Below are 19,801 nucleotides of genomic sequence, written 5' to 3'. Positions count from 1 at the left end.
TCCTGGCTGTTTCCTCCTTTTGGCTGCGGTGAATCATGCTTTTGTGAACTTGGGTGGGAAAGACCCTCTGGAGACCCTGCTTTCGGTATGGATATACTCGCAGAAGTGGAATCAAATCCGTGATTCATCAGTTAATAAAGGGAGGGGATGGACATTTGTACCCCAGCCTTGGGCCAGCCCTGGTGGGGGCGGGGGCATGACCTTGGGTATGGCCAAGGGCAGTGGCCAGGGAATGACCCAGCTGTGGCCTCCCATCAGCTGAGGACTGTGAGGTACTGTAAAACCATGTAGACATCCTATTCCTCATTAAACAGAAAGGGCATTTCTCATACCAAAGGAACAGCAAGGAGATCGTCGTTTCTGAATAAAGGAGAGACTTTTGGATGGGATAAATTTAGGTCCATAAAAAATTCACCAGAGAGAATTCCCTGGTGGTCCAGTGGTTAAGAATCCGGGCTTCCACTGCAGGGGGCACGGGTTCGATCCCTGATCAGGGAGCAAAGATTCTGCAAGCCCGGTGGCACGGGCAAAAATTTAAAAAACAAATAAAAAAAACTTACCAGAGCTACTGGGGTTGTAAATTGGTACACGCACTTTGGCAAAAGAGAGTTAATATCTGGGAAATACCTTGTAACCCAGCAATTCCACAGTTGGGCTTTTTTTTTAAATAAATTTATTTATTTTTGGCTGCATTGGGTCTTCGTTGCTGCATGCGGGCTTTCTCTAGTTGTGGCGAGCCGGGGCTACTCTTGGATGCGGTGCGCGGGCTTCTCATTGCGATGGCTTCTCTTGTTGTGGAGCATGGGCTCTACATGCACAGGCTTCAGTAGTTGTGGCACGTGGGTTCAGTAGTTGTGGCTCACGGGCTCTAGAGCGCAGGCTCAGTAGTTGTGGCTCACGGGCTCTAGAGTGCAGGCTCAGTAGTTGTGGCGCACGGGCTTAGTTACTCTGCAACACGTGGGATCTTCCGGGACCAGGGCTCGAACCCTTGTCCCCTGCATTGGCAGGCAGATTCTTAACCAGTGCGCCCCCAGGGAAGCCCCCCTCAGGCATTTCTGATGGGCGTGCAAAATGGGAAAGCCACACCAGAAAAGCATTCAGCTGTTTCTTACAAAGTTATAGGTACAATTACCTTATGACCCAACCATCCCGCTTCTAGAAATATCCTAGAGAAATGAGCACTGATGATGATTATAGTGCATGTTTACAGCAGCATTATCCGTTAACACCCCCAAACTGGGAGCAACCCAAATGGCCTTCTACGGGTGAACAGATAAAGGGTGATGAACCCACACAACAGAAAACTACCCAAGAGTCCAAAGGAGAGGGCTCCTGACATGCCCCACTGCATAGGCGGATCTCAGATGCTAAGTGAAAGAAGCCAGTCTCAAAAATTACACAGTGTGTGATTCCATGTATATGACAGTCTCAAAAAGATTCAAAAAACCATAGCAACAAAGACCAGATCGGGCTTCACTGGTGGCGCAGTGGTTGAGAGTCCGTCTGCCGTTGCAGGGGACGTGGGTTCGTGCCCCGGTGTGGGAGGATCCCACATGCCGCGGAGCGGCTGGGCCCGTGAGCCATGGCTGCTGAGCCTGCACGTCCGGAGCCTGTGCTCCGCAACGGGAGAGGCCACAACAGTGAGAGACCCGCGTACCGCAAAAAAAAAAAAAAAAAAAAAGCAAATCGATGGTTTCCGGGGGTGAGGGCTCAGGTGAGGGTCTGGCTATAAAGAGGTACCTGGAGGGGGTTCTTCAGGTGACAGACCATATTCTGTCAACTGTTTTAGCCATAATTTACATGACTGTGTACATTTGTTAAAACACAAAACTGTACACCAAAGGAAGCACCTACCAAGCCACGTAAACTGAAAAAACAAAAAGCAAAATAAATCTTGTTACCAAAAATACCCCCCAAACACAGAAATACCATAGAAGTTGGTGCAGTACCGACTGCCCAGCAGGAGGAAGGGGGTCTTGTTGGAACGGGTATCTGGGAACCCTCTTGGGGCTGACGATACCCTGAATCTTGGCCTAGGTGGGGATCACGTGGGTATCAGTTTCACAGGAAATTATTAGGTTATATGTTCATGTTTTCTGTGTTTTCTGTGTGTGTGTGTTTGTTTTAATTTTTAGTTCCCTGACCAGGGATGGAACCCACGCCCTCTGCAGTGGAAGGGCGGAGTCTTAACCACTGGACTGCAAGAGAAGTCTGTGTGTGTACTTTTTTTTAATATATGTTTTAAAAATTTACTTATTTATTTATTTGGCTGCGCCGGCTCTTAGTTGCGGCATGCAGGATCTAGTTCCCCAGTCACAGATGGAACCTGGGCCCCCTGCATGGGGAGCGTGGAGTCTTACCCACTGGACCATCAGGGAGGTCCGTGTGTGTGTATTTTTTAAACACACACACAGCTCACCCTGTTATTCCCGAATGAACTAATAGGTGACAGGTGTCCCGTCAGGATGGTACCTCATCTGGAGAGGAAGCAGCTCCTCGCCTGTTTGGGGAAGTGGGAAGATTTGTTGCGAGGCTGGAGAAATTCACAGAGTATGGGCCCCGGAGGAGGGGGAATCAAGGCACCTGTTTTTATTTCTCTGAAGTCAGCGGGATGCCGCCCTGGCCCTGTATGATGGGTTAGGGGCCTGGTGTCCTTTGGGAAACAGCGGGGTGGCCCCAGGTGCTCCTGGCCTTGCCCCGCCATCCACCCTCCAGTCTGTGACTCAGCCTGGCCTCTGGGTTTTGCCAAGCTGGTTACCTCCGTTCTGCTTCTGTGTGGCCCAGATTATTATTTCTGCTTTTCTTCACCTTCCCCGGTAGTGGGAAGTCACCCAGGCCTCAGGCCCCGGGGAGCACCCCCTCCTCACGGCCATCCGGTCGGGGGTGGGAACGGGGTTGAGCAGGGCAGTGCCTGCCAGGACCCAGTGACCCAACGGGGCCCCTATCGAACTTCCCATCTGCTGGTCGTTATGAATCAACAGCGAAGAAAACCGCATTGGTGCTGGCTGGGGCGTGGCACAGGCAGACAGTTGCGGCTGTGTGACCTCAGGCACAGCACACACCCTCTCTGAGCCTCACCAGTGCTGTGGGAGGGGCCCGGGGTCTCCCAGATTCTATGTATCTCTGGGGGGGAGGGGTGTTTGGGAACTTTCTAGAGCTTTCTAGAACCTCTCAAAGAGCATTCTATCCCCGAACACAGCAAAGAGCTGCTGGATTGGAGACATTCTGTGGGGACGCAGCTACACAGCCACCCCTGTGTCCCCTCCTGCTTCTAAGGTCCTGAGGGCTGAGTCGTCAGGGAACGAGGGCCTCATGGCCTCGCTGGGATGCGGGCTTAACTCCCAAGATCCCCCTATGTCCAGGCTGCCTGTCCAACTTCTCCTCCCAAATGCCTGTCTTCTCAGAGTGACCTTCCTTGACCCCCTGTTTCAAGCTACACATGAGCCTCCCCCATCTCCCATCCCCCTTCCCAGCTTTATTTTCCTCTCACAATTTATGACCATCTGATAGGCTTAGATATACATATATTTAAGGTATTTCTTTATCTGTCTGTCTAGAGCATAAGGCAGGGAGATCGGGTTTTTTGTCATTTGGGTCCCTGCTGTGCGTAGAATGCCTGGCACACAGTAGGCGCCGCATAAATGTTTGCAAGAAGAATGAATGGCCCGGTTCCAAAGTCCCAAAGCTGCCAGCTCTGCAGTTGAGACTGAGGCCCCACGGGTGGGAGAGGCTCCCCGGGGGTTGTCACTGCCTGGCTGTGCCTCTATGTCCCCATCTGTGCAGCGGGAATGGCAAGGAACTTGGGGTGCTGTCCGCATGACCAACCCCCACCCCGCCAAACACAAAAGCACTTAAAACAGTAAGTGACGCCGGGCCCTGGCTGTGCTTTTAAAAAATACCTTGTAGGGTATTCTGATGACTGCTTCTAATTGGCCCAGAGGAGGGGGAGAGGTGGGTGGGCCGGGGCCGGGCGTCAGAGGCCCAGGAGGACAGGGTCCACCCCTTCTCCAGAATGAGGAAGGAGGCTCAGCGCAGACCCAGACTGCAGACGCCGGGCCTTTCCTCCCCGCCCCGCCCTCCCCTGGGGCGCCCACCTCACCTCTCGCTCTACTGCCGTCAACCTGTCGGGCCGGGCCGGGCAGGTCTGGGGGTGGGCGGGGAGCCCTAAGCCGGCATCTCCTCTCCTTCTCCACCCCTGACCCGCCGCGCAGGCCTCGCCGAGCTGGGCCGCCGGGTGCCCAAGGCCGGGAAGCCGGGGGTCCCGGGGGGGCGACCCCCACGACGAGGGAGACTCTTGCCGCCGGCTGTCAGAAGCCCACCCCGGAGCGGCCGGCCGGGGTGCCTCCCGGGGGAGGAGGAGGGGGCGGGGGCGATGCCGCCTGGTGCCCGCTGAGGCCCCACCATGGCCCGCTCGCTGACCTGGCGCTGCTGCGCCTGGTGCCTGACCGAGGACGAGAAGTCGGCGGCCCGGATCGACCAGGAAATCAACAAGATCCTCCTGGAGCAGAAGAAGCGGGACCGAGGGGAGCTGAAGCTGCTGCTGTTGGGTGAGTCCGCGGCCACCCCGGGCGGGACAGCCTGGGAGCCCACTTTCAGGATGAGTCGACTGAGGCCCGGTTCCTAGTCCCAAGGGGTGAGCTGTGGGCCCGTCCCGCGGTCCGGCCATCTCCTGGGCATCTGCAGGAGCAGAGGCGGTTTGGGCCGGCGGCCTGGCTTCTGTCGGGCAGGCCCGGCCCGCCGCACCGGTTCCGCGTCACAGGAAGGGAATGAGCCGCACAGCCCGGGGAGCTCCAGCCTCGCCCTCCGAGCCCCTCCCGTCCCTCTGGAGAGCTGGGTCTGTTCTGGTGGTTTATCAGCACGAGTCGTGTGGGCAGAGAGAGCATTGCCACGTGCCTCTGATTGATTGATTGATTGGTCGGTTCATTCATTCAAGACATACTGAGTAATTCGTGGGGGCACAGCGGCAGAGGAGATGGAGCGTGTCCCTGCCTCTGGGGACCTCAGCTTCCGGTGGGGGAGACAGATGTTAAGCCCCCAAACTAATAAGCAGGTAAAATAATTTATGGCAGTGCGAAGAACAGGAGGAAAATAGAACAGGGTGAGGGAGTGGGGGTGACTTGGGTGTGGTGGATTGGAAGCCTCTGAGACCTCATGTCTTCTTGTCCACGTGTGTCCACTTCTCCAGCCACCTTGCCCTGTGTATGACCCTGCTGGCCTAAGCCCAGGGACGCCAGCCTTGGAGGGTCTCCTGGGACTGCCTGAGCCCTGAGCGAGGGCCGGGGAAGTGTTCCAAAGTCCCATCTGCCTGTCCTGGGGCAAAGAGCCTGGTCATCTGGATGGCCGTCCTCTCTCTTCTCTTGCTCGGTGGCAAGGGGCAGCCCTGAGGGGTGGAGAGAGAGGAGAGGGTGGGGGCATGGGACCCCAGTGAAGCTGTCTGAGCCTGGAAGGTTTTAATTAAGAATTTAATTTCATAGCTATCTCTATTCACTTTCTGTAATAGCTAGGCTAGTATATATATGTTATTTACTATCTTTTAATAAATAGGGCTATTCCTTCTCGAGTGAGCTTTGGTTATTGATATCTTCCAAAGAATTTGTCCATTTCTTCAAAGTTGTCAAATGTATAGGCACAAGGTTGTTTATAACATTCCCTTGTCATCCTTTCATGTCTGTGGGATCTGTAGTGATGTCTCCTTTTTCATTCTTTGTCTTTGCTCCATTTTTCTTGACCTGTTGGGCTAGGGGTTTGGCAGTGTTAGTGATACTTCCTTGCACATCTCAGGTTTTCTTTAACCACACCTCAGGACCTTTGCACTTGCCATTCTCCCTGCCCAGGGCTCTCAGCATCCCCCAAGCCTTTGCATGGCTGGTGCTCTCACTCCTTTCACTCAAGGCAGGTCTCAGCTCAAGTGTCACTTCCTCAGAGAAGTCTTCCCTGATTTCCCGGGCTTCAAAGTCAGCCCCATCTTTCTTTCTCGCCTGAGTTTTCTTCATACCACTCACTCGCTGACGCTCTCTCAGGTGTGTTCTTGTTTCCTTGTTTATTGTCTGTCTCTCCAGTTACATAGCAAGCAACACAGAGGTGAGGACCATGTCCATCCTATTCACTCCTGTGTCCCCAGCATCTATTTCAGGAGTACGGTGACCTGACGTAGAGCAGATACCCGATGCATGATTTATAAATGAGTGAATGAATGAATGAATGAATGAATCCTGTTTCAGGGATGATTTTCCCCAGAGCTGTACCATATCTTCCTGGAGCTGGGAAAGTCCCTTGCCCCACTGATCACTGCACAGCCAGTCCCAAATCAGGAAGCCACTTCTGCTGGTAGGGGTGGGAGAGGGGAGAGGGGAGGTTGTCCACGTGCCCAAGCACAGATGGTGGCCCTATGGACAGCCCGCTGGACTGTGGTTTCAACACCCCTATCCAAGCCCTGAGGGCTGCTTCCACACCTGCCCTCTTTAAAAACAGGAATTGAATCCAAAAGTTTTTTTTTTTTTTTTCTGGGAGGTGGCTGACCCTTTGGAGGAAGAAGGCCAAGGGGCTGGGGGTCTGTCCCTGACAGGAAGTGGTCACCACGTTGAGGAGGGGGAAGACTCAGAATAAGGCAATTAAAGGAGCCAGCTCTGTCCATACTATGTGAGGTAGGAACCACTCCAGACGGGGAAACCGAGGCCCAGAGAGGTGAAGCGACCTGCGCAAGGTCACACAACCAGGATCGGAACCTAGAATTCTGGTTCCACAGTCCACACGCTTGACTGCCCTGTGAACATGCCTCTACAGAAGCCCAATGACAGATGGGGAAACTGAGGCCCAGGGCGGCGGCAGGATGGGTCTGGGGTCTGCAGCCAGTTTTGAGGCAGAGCTGGGCAAAGAAGATGAGCTGTCTGCTCTCAGGCAGCTCCCTGTGTCCCAGTGGCCCAGTTTCCTGGGGGAGGATGGCGGGGCTGGGACTGCCATCACCCATGGAAGGAGCTGCACAGCGTCTCGCGATGCCTGGGGCTTGGCACGGCTCCTGGCCTCCGCGAGTTTCTACTTCCTCACCCATTCCCAGAAGGAAGCAATCACTTCCCGTCTGGCTGCGAGGACGTGCCAGGTGGCAACAGCTCTCCCTGCAGCTCCCAGTCCCATTTGGGGGGCTTGCTGAACCACATCAGGAGAGGGAGCAGAGAGACTCCTGATTCCTCAGTGGCTCCAGGACAGTCACAGCTGCAAAGGTGGAGTTTTTCAGACTTCAGGTTGTGAGCCACTTGTGAGTCACAAAACCCAAGCTGTGGGTGGCAACCAGGATATTTTTTTTTCTTTAATGAAACAGAAGAGGAAAAAAAAAAAAAGAAATCGGTGCATCTCAACAAAATTAACTGTTGCGGACTTCCCTGGTGGTGCAGTGGTTAAGTATCCTCCTGCCAATGCAGGGGACACAGGTTTGAGCCCTGGTCCAGGAAGATCCCACATGCCGTGGAGCAACTAAGCCCATGCACCACAACTACTGAGCCCATGTGCCACAACTACTGAGCCTGTGCTCTAGAGCCTGCGAGCCACAACTCCTGAGCTCATGTGCCACAACTACTGAAGCCAGCGTGCCCAGAGCCTATGCTCTGCAACAAGAGAAGCCACCGCAATGAGAAGCCCGCGCACCGCAATGAAGAGTAGCCCCCGCTCGCTGCAACTAGAGAAAGCCTGCACGCAGCAACGAAGACCCAACGCACCCCAAAATAAATAAATAAATAAAAATTAACTGTTTCTTGGTGAGATCTTTCTTTGTTCTCCACACTTTTGGGGGCAACCCAGAGGAAGGTCAAAGGGTGCAGCCCCCTGCCGTAGGTCTCACCGCCGTCTTGGCAGCACCCAGAGGAGCCGACGAGCTTCCGAGCGTCCGTAGAAACATCACATGAACTGATACTTTGATGAAGGTGAAGGATCCACAAGGGCTTGTGTTTACTCCTCTGCTTTTCCAGTAGCTGTGTGACCCTGGGAAAGTCACTTCACCTCTCTGAGCCCCCACATCTCCACTGCGAATGGGAAAACAGTGGGAATCTTAGTGACGATAATTCAGGCAGTGCCTGGGGAACTTCCCGGAATGATTATTAAAAAGCCCGTGAGCTCTGGACTCAGAACCGGGTTTGAGTCCCAGTTTGGCCACCCACCAGCTGCATGACCCAACCGATCTGGGACTCAGTTGCCCCACGTGAAATGTGGAGCCAAGAGCCATTCCTCTTGTGGGCTCAGGCAAGCTGGTGCGTGTGGACCCCCCGGCACCCTAGGAGGACAGGGGGACTTACGGTACCTCTTCCACCTCCAAATAGCAGAAGCTCCGGACACCAGCCCGTCTCCCAGGTTTCCCAGTGGGAGGCGAGGCTGTGGGTTTATCTCACTGACTGTGGTAGTCAGAGGTTCTACTGCAGGAATATTTATTGAGTTTGATGTATCCCCGTCCTGAAATCCAAGGAATCTCCTTACTGAAGCATTTCAGATTGTGGAACTGTGGGGCGTTTTTTGTTTGTTGTTGGTTTGTTTGCAGGAAACTTTTTATTTTGGAATCATTTTTGAAGGACAGAAATGTGGCAAAGATAGTCCGGAGAGTTCCCGTCTCCTCCTAAACAGCTTCCTCTCGTGGTGACATCTTACATAAGTGCCGTGTGCTCATCACAGCTGAGATTTTAATGTGGGAACCGTACCATTACATTTCTGTTAACTAAACTCCAGATTTAGATTTCACTGGTTTTTCCACCACGGCCCCTTTTCTGTTCCAGCCTCCAATGCAGCATCTCACATGGCATTTGAGGGTTTTTTTTATTTTAATAAGTTTATTTATTTTATTTTTGGCTGCGTTGGGTCTTCGTTGCTGCATGCAGGCTTTCTCTAGTTGTGGCAAGCGGGGGCTACTCTTCATTGAGGTGCACGGGCTTCTCACTGCGGTGGCTTCTCTTGTTGCAGAGCACGGGCTCTAGGCGCATGGGCTTCAGTAGTTGTGGCATGCAGGCTCAGTAGTTGTGGCGCACGGGCTTAGTTGCTCCACGGCATGTGGGATCTTCCCGGACCCGGGCTCGAACCCATGTCCCATACATTGGCAGGTGGATTCTTAACCACTGCACCACAAGGGAAGCCCTTGAGGGTTTTTTTTCCACTTTCTTAACTTTTCATTTTAAAATACTTTCAGAGTTATAAAAAAGTTGCACCGGATTCTTCTGCAAATGTTAACATTTTATCACATGCCCTTTATCCCATTCCACCCTGCGCTCGCTCTCTCTCTCTCTCTCTCTCTCTCTCTCTCTCTCTCTCTATATATATATATATATATGTATGTATACACTCACATTATATATAAGTATATGTGTATATACTTATAATTTACATAATGCATAGCTATAGTTTATTTGTTATACATTTATATATTATATTTAATACGTACGTATTCATTTTTATCGGAACCGTTTGTGAGTAAAGTTGCAGCCCTGACACCTTTTCCCCCCCAGATACTTCAGTGGGTTTACGTCCCACTAAAAAGCAAAGACCCCCCCCCAGGGCAATGGTGAGCAGGCGATGAACGTGATGCAATCCCGTCACCATCACGTCCCGAATCCCGTCACCATCACGTCCCGCTGGCATTCCGAGTTTCCCCATGAATGTCCTTTAGGGCCATAGAAAATTGACTCTTTTCCTTGGATCTCGAGTGCAGCAGTGTTGCTGGGTCCTGCCCTCACTGCCTTCAGAATTGCTGGGAGTGGGAGGGGACGAGAGCCCCCCAGGGGCGGTACAACAGAGTTCCACCCCATCCTCTGCTGCTTCTTACACTCCCCGCCTCCTCCCTGCTGTGTTTCCTCTGCTCCTGGTTCCTCTTTCTGGCTCCAGCCAGGGCACCCCTTCCCTTTTTGCTGCTAGTCCCAGTTCCTCCTGCACGAGTCCCCTTCCCCACCCCTGGAGGGACCCCACACCAGTGTCCCCCAGGAGCCGGCAGGGTGACAAGGTGTTGGAGGTGGTTCCCGGCCCCACACCTCCCGCCTGGCTATCATGCCCATTTCACAGACGAGAAAACAGAGGCTCAGACAGGGAGATATCAGGGCTCAGACAGCAGGGAGCCAGGCCTTGCTCTTTGAGCTTCCAAAGGTTCTCGTGTTACTATCCCAGACCCATGACCGGCTTTTTGACGTGCGACCCTGCACTCAGAAGGGCCCTGTGGTTTCATCCAGCGCTTGGCCCTGGAGATTCTGTAGGTGAGCCTGCAAGGACCCCTCTCCCCACTCTGGGCCATCAGCAAGGTCCTGTGTATTCTGTCTCCCAAATATCTTGGGCATATGTCCTCTTCTCTCTAGCTCCACGCGGCCACCTGGGTCCAGCCTGGACCAGAACAGTCCCATCTGGCTGGGTTCACCCCTCCCCAACCTGCCCTCCCCTCAGTAGTCAGGGGCCACCTGTGAGCCCCTGGGTCAGGCCCCACCCCTCCTCTACCCACAGCCCACAAGGCCCTGCACGACCTGCCCCGTCCCCTCCCTGCCCTCCCTCCTCCCTCTCTCCCCCTCGCTCACTCTGCTCCAGACACACAGGCCTCCTGGCTGTTCCTCCAACATGCCAGGCATGGTCCTGCCCCTGGACCTTTGCATGTGCTGTGCCTGCTGTTGGGAATGCTATTCCCCCTTCTCTTCTAATGAATTCTGTCATCTGCCAGGTCTCAGATGAGATGTCACCTCCTCAGTGAAGCCCTCCTAGATTACCCAGCCTAACTCAAAGCCCCCTTCTCCTTAGAACCCCTTCCACAATCATAATTTCACCTCCTCCCTCTCTCCCCCTCGCTCACTCAGCTCCAAGCACACAGGCCTCCTCGCTATTCCTCCAACACACCAGGCCTGGTCCTGCCCCAGGGCCTTTGCACGTGCTGTGTCCACTGCCTGGTGCTCCCTCCTCCAGATCTTGGCACGAGAGCAACCTTCCCAGCCTTCAGATCTCAACGCCAATGTCACCTCCACTGAGAAGCCTTCTGTGACACTTAGCTGTAGTAGTCACTTAATCATTCTTTATCTATTTATCTTATTGTATTTCCTTCACAAAACTTTCTCTTCCTGAAATTATTATAGTGAATAATAATAATAGTAATTATAATCATGGTAAAGACTACTATTGCTAATAATAGTGGACAGGAATGTAGCTCTTACTATGTCAAAGCACACTCTAGGCCAGGGGTCCACAGACTTTTTCTGTAAAGGGTCAGATGGTAAATCTTTTCAGCTTTGCAACCCAGAGGATCTCTGACTACTCAACACTGCAGCTGTCCCGAGAAACCAACCCTAGATAATTTGTATACAGCAAGGCACGGCCATGTGCCAATAAAACTTTATTGACCAACCCTGAAACCTGAATTTCATGTCATTTTCAGGTGTCACCAAAAAGGAATCTTTGGATTCCTTTCAGCCATTAAAAAATGCAAAAACTGTAACCATTACAAAAATGTAAAAACTGTAAGGGTGAAAAGAATTAGAAATATAAAAACCATGCAAACTGTAAAAATTTGCTGGCCATGCAAAAACAGGCAGCTGTCAGGAATTCCTTGGTGGTCCAGCGGTAGAACTCAGCGCTTTCACTGCAGGGGACCCCGGTTCCATCCCGGGTCGGGGAACTTAGATCCCACAAGCCGCGTGGGGTGGCAAAAAAACAAAAACACAAAACAAAACCAAACCCCCAAATTAAAAATAAAAACAGCGACCGGCAGGCCGTGGTGTGCTGCCCCTCCTGGGACAAACTTTTAATGAACTAGTTTACCCCTCACGTCCACCCAGCAAACCATGTTTCACAGGTGGGGAAACCGAGACATAGAGCCATGAAGCTGCTCGCCCGGGATCACAGAGCGGGGATTTGAACCCTAGTGGCGGGAGGTGGCGGGTGGTGGGAGCCCCGAGGGCTGAGCTGACCGCAGAGTCCTCTCCCCAGGCCCTGGCGAGAGCGGGAAGAGCACGTTCATCAAGCAGATGCGCATTATCCACGGGGCGGGCTACTCGGAGGAGGAACGCAAGAGCTTCCGGAGCCTGGTCTACCAGAACATCTTCGTGTCCATGCAGAGCATGATTGAGGCTATGGAACGGCTGCAGATCCCCTTCAGCTGGCCCGAGAGCAAGGTGAACATCCCGGCTCTCACCGCATGGGCGCCACACTGGGAGGGGTTTCCTTAGGACTTCAGGGTGGGACCGTGTCCCTTCAGATCCCCTAAGTCCTTGTGAAGAACCACCTCCTCCAAGGTTTCCTGGGATCCTGTTCTGCATTCCAGGCAGCTCAGCACCAGCAGGTCCCCCCACCGACTTCGCGGGTTCCCCGTGGACCCCCCAGGGCTCAGCCATCTCTCCCTTGGACCCCATGATGCCTGGTAGGAGTCCTGAGTCAGCAGGCGTTTTGTTCTAGAAATATTAGTACGGTGGACTGGTTCCTGAGCCCTGCACTACCCTGCTGGGGGGAGGGGTGCTATGCAGACTGTGCGTCACATCACCCTTCTCTTTAAAATTTTTATTTTATTGTGGGAAGAACACTCAACATGAAATCTATTCTCTTAGCAAATTTTAAGCGCACGATGCAGTATCAGTAACTGCAGACACAAGGTCATCAGGGAGAGCTCTAGGATGTATTCCGCTTGCCTAAGGGAAACTTTATTCATAGCAACCCCAACTCCCTTCCCCTAGCCCATTCTACTCTCTGTGTCCATGAACTTGCCTCTTCCAGATGCCTCACGTAAGTGGGATCGTGCAGGATCTGTCCTTCTGTGACTGTGTTATTTCACTTAATACGGTGTCTTCAAGGTTCATCCACATTGTCCCCTGTTGCAGAATTTCCTTCTTTTTAAAGGCTGAATAGTATTCGAGATATATCTATCTTTATCCATTCAACCACCGATGGACATTTAGGTTCTTTCCACATCTTGGCTGCTGTAAATAACACTGCAGTGAACCTGGGTGTACAGATATCTTTTCAAGATCCCAGTTTCATTTCTTTTGGATAAATACCCAGGAGTGGAATTGCTGTATCATAGAGTAGCTCTATTTTTAAAAATTATTTATTTATTTGCCATGTCACATGGCTTGTGAGATCTTAGTTCCCCGACTAGAGATGGAACCCGGACCCTCAGCAGTGAAAGCGTGGAGTCCTAACCACTGGACCGCCAGGGAATTCCCAGTGGCTCTATTTTTAATTTTGGTGGGAACCTCCATACTGTTTTCCACAATGGCTGTACCAGATTGCATCACCCCAGCAGTGCATGAGGGTTCCGACCCACAAGACCTCAGGACTGGTTCGTTCTGAGGCCTCTCTCCTTGGCTCGTAGATGGCTGTCTTCTCCCCGTGTCCTCACGTGGTCATCGTTCTGTGTGTGTCTATGTCCCAATCTCCTCTTCTTACAAGGACACCAGTCACGTTGGATTAGCGCCACCCTCATGACCTCATTGTGACTTCATTACCTCTGTAAAGACCCTATCTTCAGACATGAACAACAGGAGTGCCTGCTTCCGGTGCAAAGAAAGGAGAACAGATAGAGAAGAGGTTACTGCCCCAGGCAGGGTCCCCCAGAACTGACGCTCCCCGCAGGCAAGCAAGCCCCTGCTGGCCCCTCGCGCCGCCGTGCGCTCTACCTGTGCCCACCCTTGGTGGATGGACGCCGGCACGAAAGGGGGTGGAGACGTCAGGAGGGCAACCCGCCCCGCCCGGCTGCTCTGACCCGCCCCTGTCCGTCTGTCCCTCCCCAGCACCGGGCCAACCTGATCATGAGCCAGGACCCCTACAGGGTGACCACCTTCGAGAAGCACTACGCCGTGGCCATGCAGTGGCTGTGGAGGGACTCTGGCATCCGCGCCTGCTACGAGCGCCGGCGCGATTTCCACCTGCTCGACTCGGCAGTGTAGTGAGTCTGGGGTCCGCGGGGACGGGCGCGGGGTCGGGGTGCCGAGCGCGAGGCGGTGCCAAGGCGGAGCCAGAGGAGACCCAGTCCCAGGGATCGGAGCCGGCAGAGGGTCCTCAGGCTGGCCAGCTCCCACTGCTGGGAATGCTGTGGGTGGTCTTGCCCCGGGGTGAGGCCGTCCCCGGGGAGCCGCTGCTCCCCAGGTGACACAGCTCCTGGGGTGCACTGTTCATGGGGTGACATCATTCCTGGGGTGACACTATTTCTGGGGTGATGGCGCCTCTGGGGTGACTGTTCTAGGATGACGCTGTCCTGGGGTGACACCATTTCTGGGGTGACGCTGTTCATCATCATGCAGTGAAGCTGTCCTGGGTACGACGCTGGGTGTCTAGTGCTCCCAGCTATCACTGTTCTTGGGGCAGTGACACACCTGGGGTGACAGTTTTCCCAGGGTGACGCCCGCACCAGTGAGACAGTCCTTGGGGTCACGCTGCTGAGGGTGAAGCTGCTTCTCCCGATGCTCCCATGGCCTTGGGCTGTGCTCCTGAGCCACCTGGGACCCCAGAGATCCTGGCCCTGCCCTGGGGGCACTCTTTCCCCCAGCAAGGTCCTCACCAGGCCCTGGGTGGTGGGCCTGAGAAGCAAAGGGAGGTTTCAAGGCCAAGACTCAGGGCTTCTGGCTCTACAGCTACCTGTCAAATCTGGACCGCATCATGGAGGAGGGCTACATCCCTACCTCGCAGGACGTGCTCCGCAGCCGCATGCCCACCACCGGCATCAACGAGTACTGCTTCTCCGTGCAGAAAACCAACCTGCGGTGAGCACATAGCCTGGTGGGTGGAGAAGGCTCCTGTTGGAGGGGCAAAGGAACTGGGGCACTGAGGGATGAGTAGGAGTTGCCTAGTCCCAGCCCCCAAAGGGGCTGCCAGGCTGAAGGAGGCAAGGCTGGACACAGACACCTCCAGCCCCTCCATGGAATCAGGACTGGGACCTGGGGGAGCCAAAACTGAGCCCCCAGAGCTCTGGGAGGGTACGTCTTCCTGGAGGAGGGGACATTGTTATTAGGGCATTGAAGAATGAATAGGAGTTCACTGGAGCTAGGAGGTGATGGGAAGGAAGAGACAGAGACTGTGCAGTCAGGGCTAGACCAGAGGGATTGATTTGGGGCTGGGGAAGCTCACCCTTTGAGCTTCCCCAGCCCCAAATGAGGGGTGAAGCTGGAGGTCAGGAGACCCAGGAGAAGGCAGGAGCCACGGTTCAGGCAGAAAGGGTTGGGAAGTGCCCGGGAAGTGGCCTTGGGGATGGAAATGAGGGGACAGTGCGAGAATGCTTTCTGATGTAGAATGGGCAGGACTAGATGAGCATGGGATTTAGGGCAGAGAGTCAAAAGTGACTCCCTATGGGTTTCCCATCAAGGTGACAGAGTAGATGGTGGAGCCACAGTGGTGGTGGCGGGATAGGAGGTGTTACAATAGATGATGAACTCATTTGGGGCAGGTTGGGTCTGAGGGGTCTGGGGCATCTGGGAGGTGGCTGGGCGCACACAGGCCTGAGCTGGAAGCCAGAGGTGTGGGTGGCCAGTGCAGCAAAGGATGGTCCATGCAGAGTCATGGTCAGTGTCAAAGGCCAAGGAGAGGTCAGGAAGAATACAGTGAGAGAAGCGACTTCTGGGAGTGGCCTTTAGAGAATCCTCAGTGACCTTAGTGGCCTTGAGAGACTCTTCAGTGACCTTAGGCAGGGACCTGTGGAGGGTGCAGGGGGATGCTTGACACCCTTCAGTGTCCAACCCACCCATGTTGATCCCTTGTTTCCCTGAACACCCCCTCCCCCGGCCCCATGTTGTTCTGGCCTCTGCAATAGTCCTTAGCAGGAAGGTTCATAATTTATCTGTTTGCATTGGGTCTCCTCCACTAGACGGGGAGACCCTCAAAGTTAGGGGCTGAGTTTGCTTCACTGGTGATGATCAGCTGAAGGTCCGAGTGGAAGTTTGGAAATGTGAGTGGATGGTTGGAAAGATGGATGGATGGATGGGTGGGTGGATGCATGGATGGACGCGTGGATGGGTGGGTGGGTGGCTAGATGGATCAATGGATGGGTATATGGGTGGGTGGGGGTATGTATGTATGAATGGATAAATGGATAGATAGACAGATGGATGGATTGATGGGTGGGTAGGTGGACGTATGGACAAATAGATGGGTGGGTGGGTGATGGGTTGGATGGATGAATAGATGGATGGATGAGTTGGTAAACGTTTAGGAGTAAAAGTAGTGGTTGGGGAAGTTCAGAAGTAAGGCTGGGCTGAGGAGGGGAATTAACAGATGGGGAAACTTGAGTCCGTTCTTAGGCCAAAGGTGAGGGCTCAGAGGAAACTGAGACTCCGAGCTGGGAGGCTGGCAACTAGCATACCCCACACCTATCTCAGCCATCGGAGCCCCAGTCTCAACCGCTGCATCACACACCCCGCTCTGGATACGGGGTTTGAGGGACTCTGAGGATCACGAGAGAGGCTGGTTTCAGGAATCAGGAGCCGCAGGCATCAGCCTGGATTTTCCTCCGGTACAGCAGGGCAAGTCCCTTCTTGCTCTGAGGCTTCTGGCATTTCCTTCCAGCTGCCTGAGTAATGGTCCCATCCCTGGGGAAATGACACAGGGCTTGTTATCAGTAACCCACGTTTCTTAGAAGAGAGAACAGAAAGGCAGGAGGGCCCAGGCTTTTGCTGTGGTGTGTGTGGGGGTGGAGGCGAACCCTTTCCCTGGGCCACACACAGAGGGGATGGCGTTTGCCCGTCTGTGTGGCCACTGGACACTCCCACGGTCAACTAGAACACAGCTGATGGGAAACTGAGTTCTGGAGACGATCCACAATTTCCCTCTTGTCACCCAGCCAGAACCAGGGCAGAGTAAGGGCAACCAGCTGTCTTCTACCATGGGGTAGAAATCAGGCAGCCCAGTGTAGTAGAAGCTCTGGAAAGTGCCCTCTCTCCCTATGCCTCAGTTTCCTCATCCATAAAATGGGCATAATAACGATACTTGCTCCATGGGGTGAAACGCTGTAACACACAAGGTGGCTGGCATCTATTCTTGTTGCTATTAATATTGCTCATGGCATGTCCCAGCCATGACTGGGGTCTGGGACGCCTCGTCACGGGGGGTCCCGATTAGGCCTGAACTCTGAAAGGGAGTTGTTCCCGGTAAGGATCGTGGACGTCGGGGGCCAAAAGTCAGAACGCAAGAAGTGGATCCACTGCTTCGAGAATGTGATCGCCCTCATCTACCTGGCCTCGCTGAGCGAATACGACCAGTGTCTGGAGGAAAACAACCAAGAGGTGAGGGGCCACGATGGATGCAGGGACACCATTTCCCCTGCTTTTCTTACCCCCATCTTGGCCCGGGGACCCACAGCTGAGCAGGCACTCTTGAGTGGGGCTTTGTGTGTCTGGCGTGGCTTTGAGCTTCACCGTCCACTCTTTTGTGGTCAGACCATTGAACCCCAACACACAGATCTACAAGCATTTGTGAGGCCAGGACCCTGACACACACACACACACACACACACACACACACACACACACACACACACACACATAGAGTCGGACACTCAAGCCTCAAGACACACACACACCCCCGCACCCCACTGAAGCACAATGTAAGCTGTCCTGGGAATGTGGGTCATGGGGACAATGTCCTGCTTTTACTCAGAATTCTTCTCCTTTGCGTGAACTCTTCTCCTAATTAACTCCCGGCGTGAAGGTCAGGCACGTTATCATCTCTGACATGTGCACTTTTCAGGGTTAACGTTTCCCATAGACAGTTTCGGGATCCAAGGATCAGATGTTATAATTTCGACTTTCAAACTGAATCAGATAGAATCAATTTGAGGTCATTCTGACACAGATCTTGCTCCAGTCCAGCCACACGAGATGGCCTAGTTTGCTAGGGCTGCTGTGATGAAGTACCACAAACTGGGAGGTGGTGGGCATGGGGGTGGGGGAGAGCTGAAACAACAGACGTGTATCGTCTCATAGTCCTGGAGGCCAGAAATCTGTGGTCAGGGTGTCAGTGGGGCTGGTTCCCTGTGAAGGAGAATCTGTTCCAGGCTCTCCCAGCTTCTGGTGGCCACTGGCAATCTTTGGCGTCCCTTGGCTTATAGAAACATCACCCCATTTTACCTCCATCTTCACGTGGCCATCTCCTTGTGTCCCAATTCTCCTTTTTATAAGGATACCAGACATTGGACTTAGGGCCCATCCTACTCCAGTGTGACTGATTCTTAACTAATTACATCTTCAAAGACCCTATTTCCAAATAAGGTCTCATTCTGAAGTTCCAGGTGGACATGAATTTTGGTGTGGGGGGAACACTACCCAAACCAGTATAGGCACAAAACCATCTCGGGCGTACATAGGCAGCTGGCCACACCACCCTCAGACCCAGCTGGGTGGGAATTGGGGAGCCTCAAGCTTCTGGATGGGGGGCCGACAGCCCCATCTCTACGTGGGGAGAGGGCTCCTGTTTGGGCCGAGCTGGCCGTCTAGATCCATGACCTGCTTGTGCCCCCCAACCCAGAACCGAATGAAGGAGAGCCTGGCCCTGTTTGGCACCATCCTGGAACTGCCCTGGTTCAAAAGCACTTCCGTCATCCTCTTCCTCAACAAAACTGACATCCTGGAGGAGAAGATCCCCACCTCCCACCTGGCTACCTACTTCCCCAGTTTCCAGGGTGAGTGGTTCTAGAACTTTCTATCCCTTCACTTCCCAAAAACAGCTCCCAAGAGAGATGCTGGTCCAGGTCCTACCCCAGCCTAGAGCCAGTGGGGTTTCAAATGCAATGGGACAGGCCTGAGTTCCAGACCCATCTCTGTCCTCTGCCCAAGATCTCTGAGTCTCAGCTTCCCCCTCTGTAGAATGGGGATAAACTAACACAAGCCTTCATACTGGATGCTGAAAACAGCAGAAATTTTTCCCCTCACAGTTCAGTAGGCCAGAAGTCTGAAATCAAGGTGTCAGCAGGGTTGGTTCCTTCTGGAGGCTCCAGGGGAGAATCTGTTCCAGGCCTCTCTCCTAGCTTCTGGTGGTCCCCTGCAATCCTTGCCATTCCTTGACTTGTAGATGCATGTCTCTAATCTCTGCCTCTGTCACCACATGACTTTGTCTCTTGTCTTCTTATAAGGACACCAGTCATTCATTCATATATATATATGAATATATATATTAATATTCATATATATATATATATGAATGTGAGATGGTGGTGGGGGGAATCGCATGTGTGCCTCACCAGGATGGCCATCCTTCCCCCCCTCTCTCTCGGCCTCGGTTTCCCCATTTGCACCTCCCCAGGATGTCTTTCTCTGCAGTTCCAGGCTCCCATCCCCCCAGCTCCAAGCCCAGCCAAGAGAGAGGGTCTCTTTTTAACACAGTTCAGCCCAAAGTCCCAGAGACCAGTGTCATTGGTCCATTCCAGATCATGTGACCTGCATGAACACATACCTGATGCTCTTATTGGCTTGGCCTGAGTCAAGTGACCAGCTAGAAAGGCAAAAGATGGCGGTGGCAGGCAGGCACTTTGGTGGGTGGTCCCTGCAGCCCTGTTGCTGCCCATATCGGGGACAGGGTCTCCAGAGCCCACCTTGGTCCCAGGAGGGAGAGGCTCCCACCTGCCCCATGAGCTGTGTGCCCTGACTGCCCACCCCTGTCCCCAGGCCCGAAGCAGGACACGGAGGCAGCCAAGAAGTTCATCCTGGACATGTACACCGGCATGTACACCAGCTGTGTGGACGGCGCAGACGGGAGCAGGAAGGGCTCTCGCTCCCGCCGCCTCTTCAGCCACTACACGTGCGCTACGGACACACAGAACATCCGCAAGGTCTTCAAGGACGTGCGGGACTCAGTCCTGGCCCGCTACCTGGACGACATCAACCTGCTGTGA

General features: G+C 53.7%; 1 protein-coding gene across 1 annotated transcript; it reads left to right on the top strand.

Moving 5' to 3' along the window:
- Positions 1 to 4,402: 4,402 nt before the first annotated feature.
- On the top strand, positions 4,403 to 19,801 carry GNA15 (G protein subunit alpha 15; the record flags this gene model as incomplete). Its single annotated transcript, XM_082835934.1, has 7 exons — positions 4,403 to 4,547; positions 11,923 to 12,107; positions 13,719 to 13,873; positions 14,559 to 14,687; positions 17,069 to 17,198; positions 18,439 to 18,592; positions 19,575 to 19,801. The coding sequence occupies 7 exons, from the start codon at positions 4,403 to 4,405 to the stop codon at positions 19,799 to 19,801; spliced, it is 1,125 nt and encodes a 374-aa protein (XP_082692060.1).

The sequence above is a fragment of the Leucopleurus acutus genome (assembly GCF_964270905.1).
Source record: "Leucopleurus acutus genome assembly, chromosome: 3".
In the NCBI taxonomy this organism is placed as follows: domain Eukaryota; kingdom Metazoa; phylum Chordata; class Mammalia; order Artiodactyla; family Delphinidae; genus Leucopleurus; species Leucopleurus acutus.
This window is presented reverse-complemented; position numbering and strand designations above follow the sequence as displayed.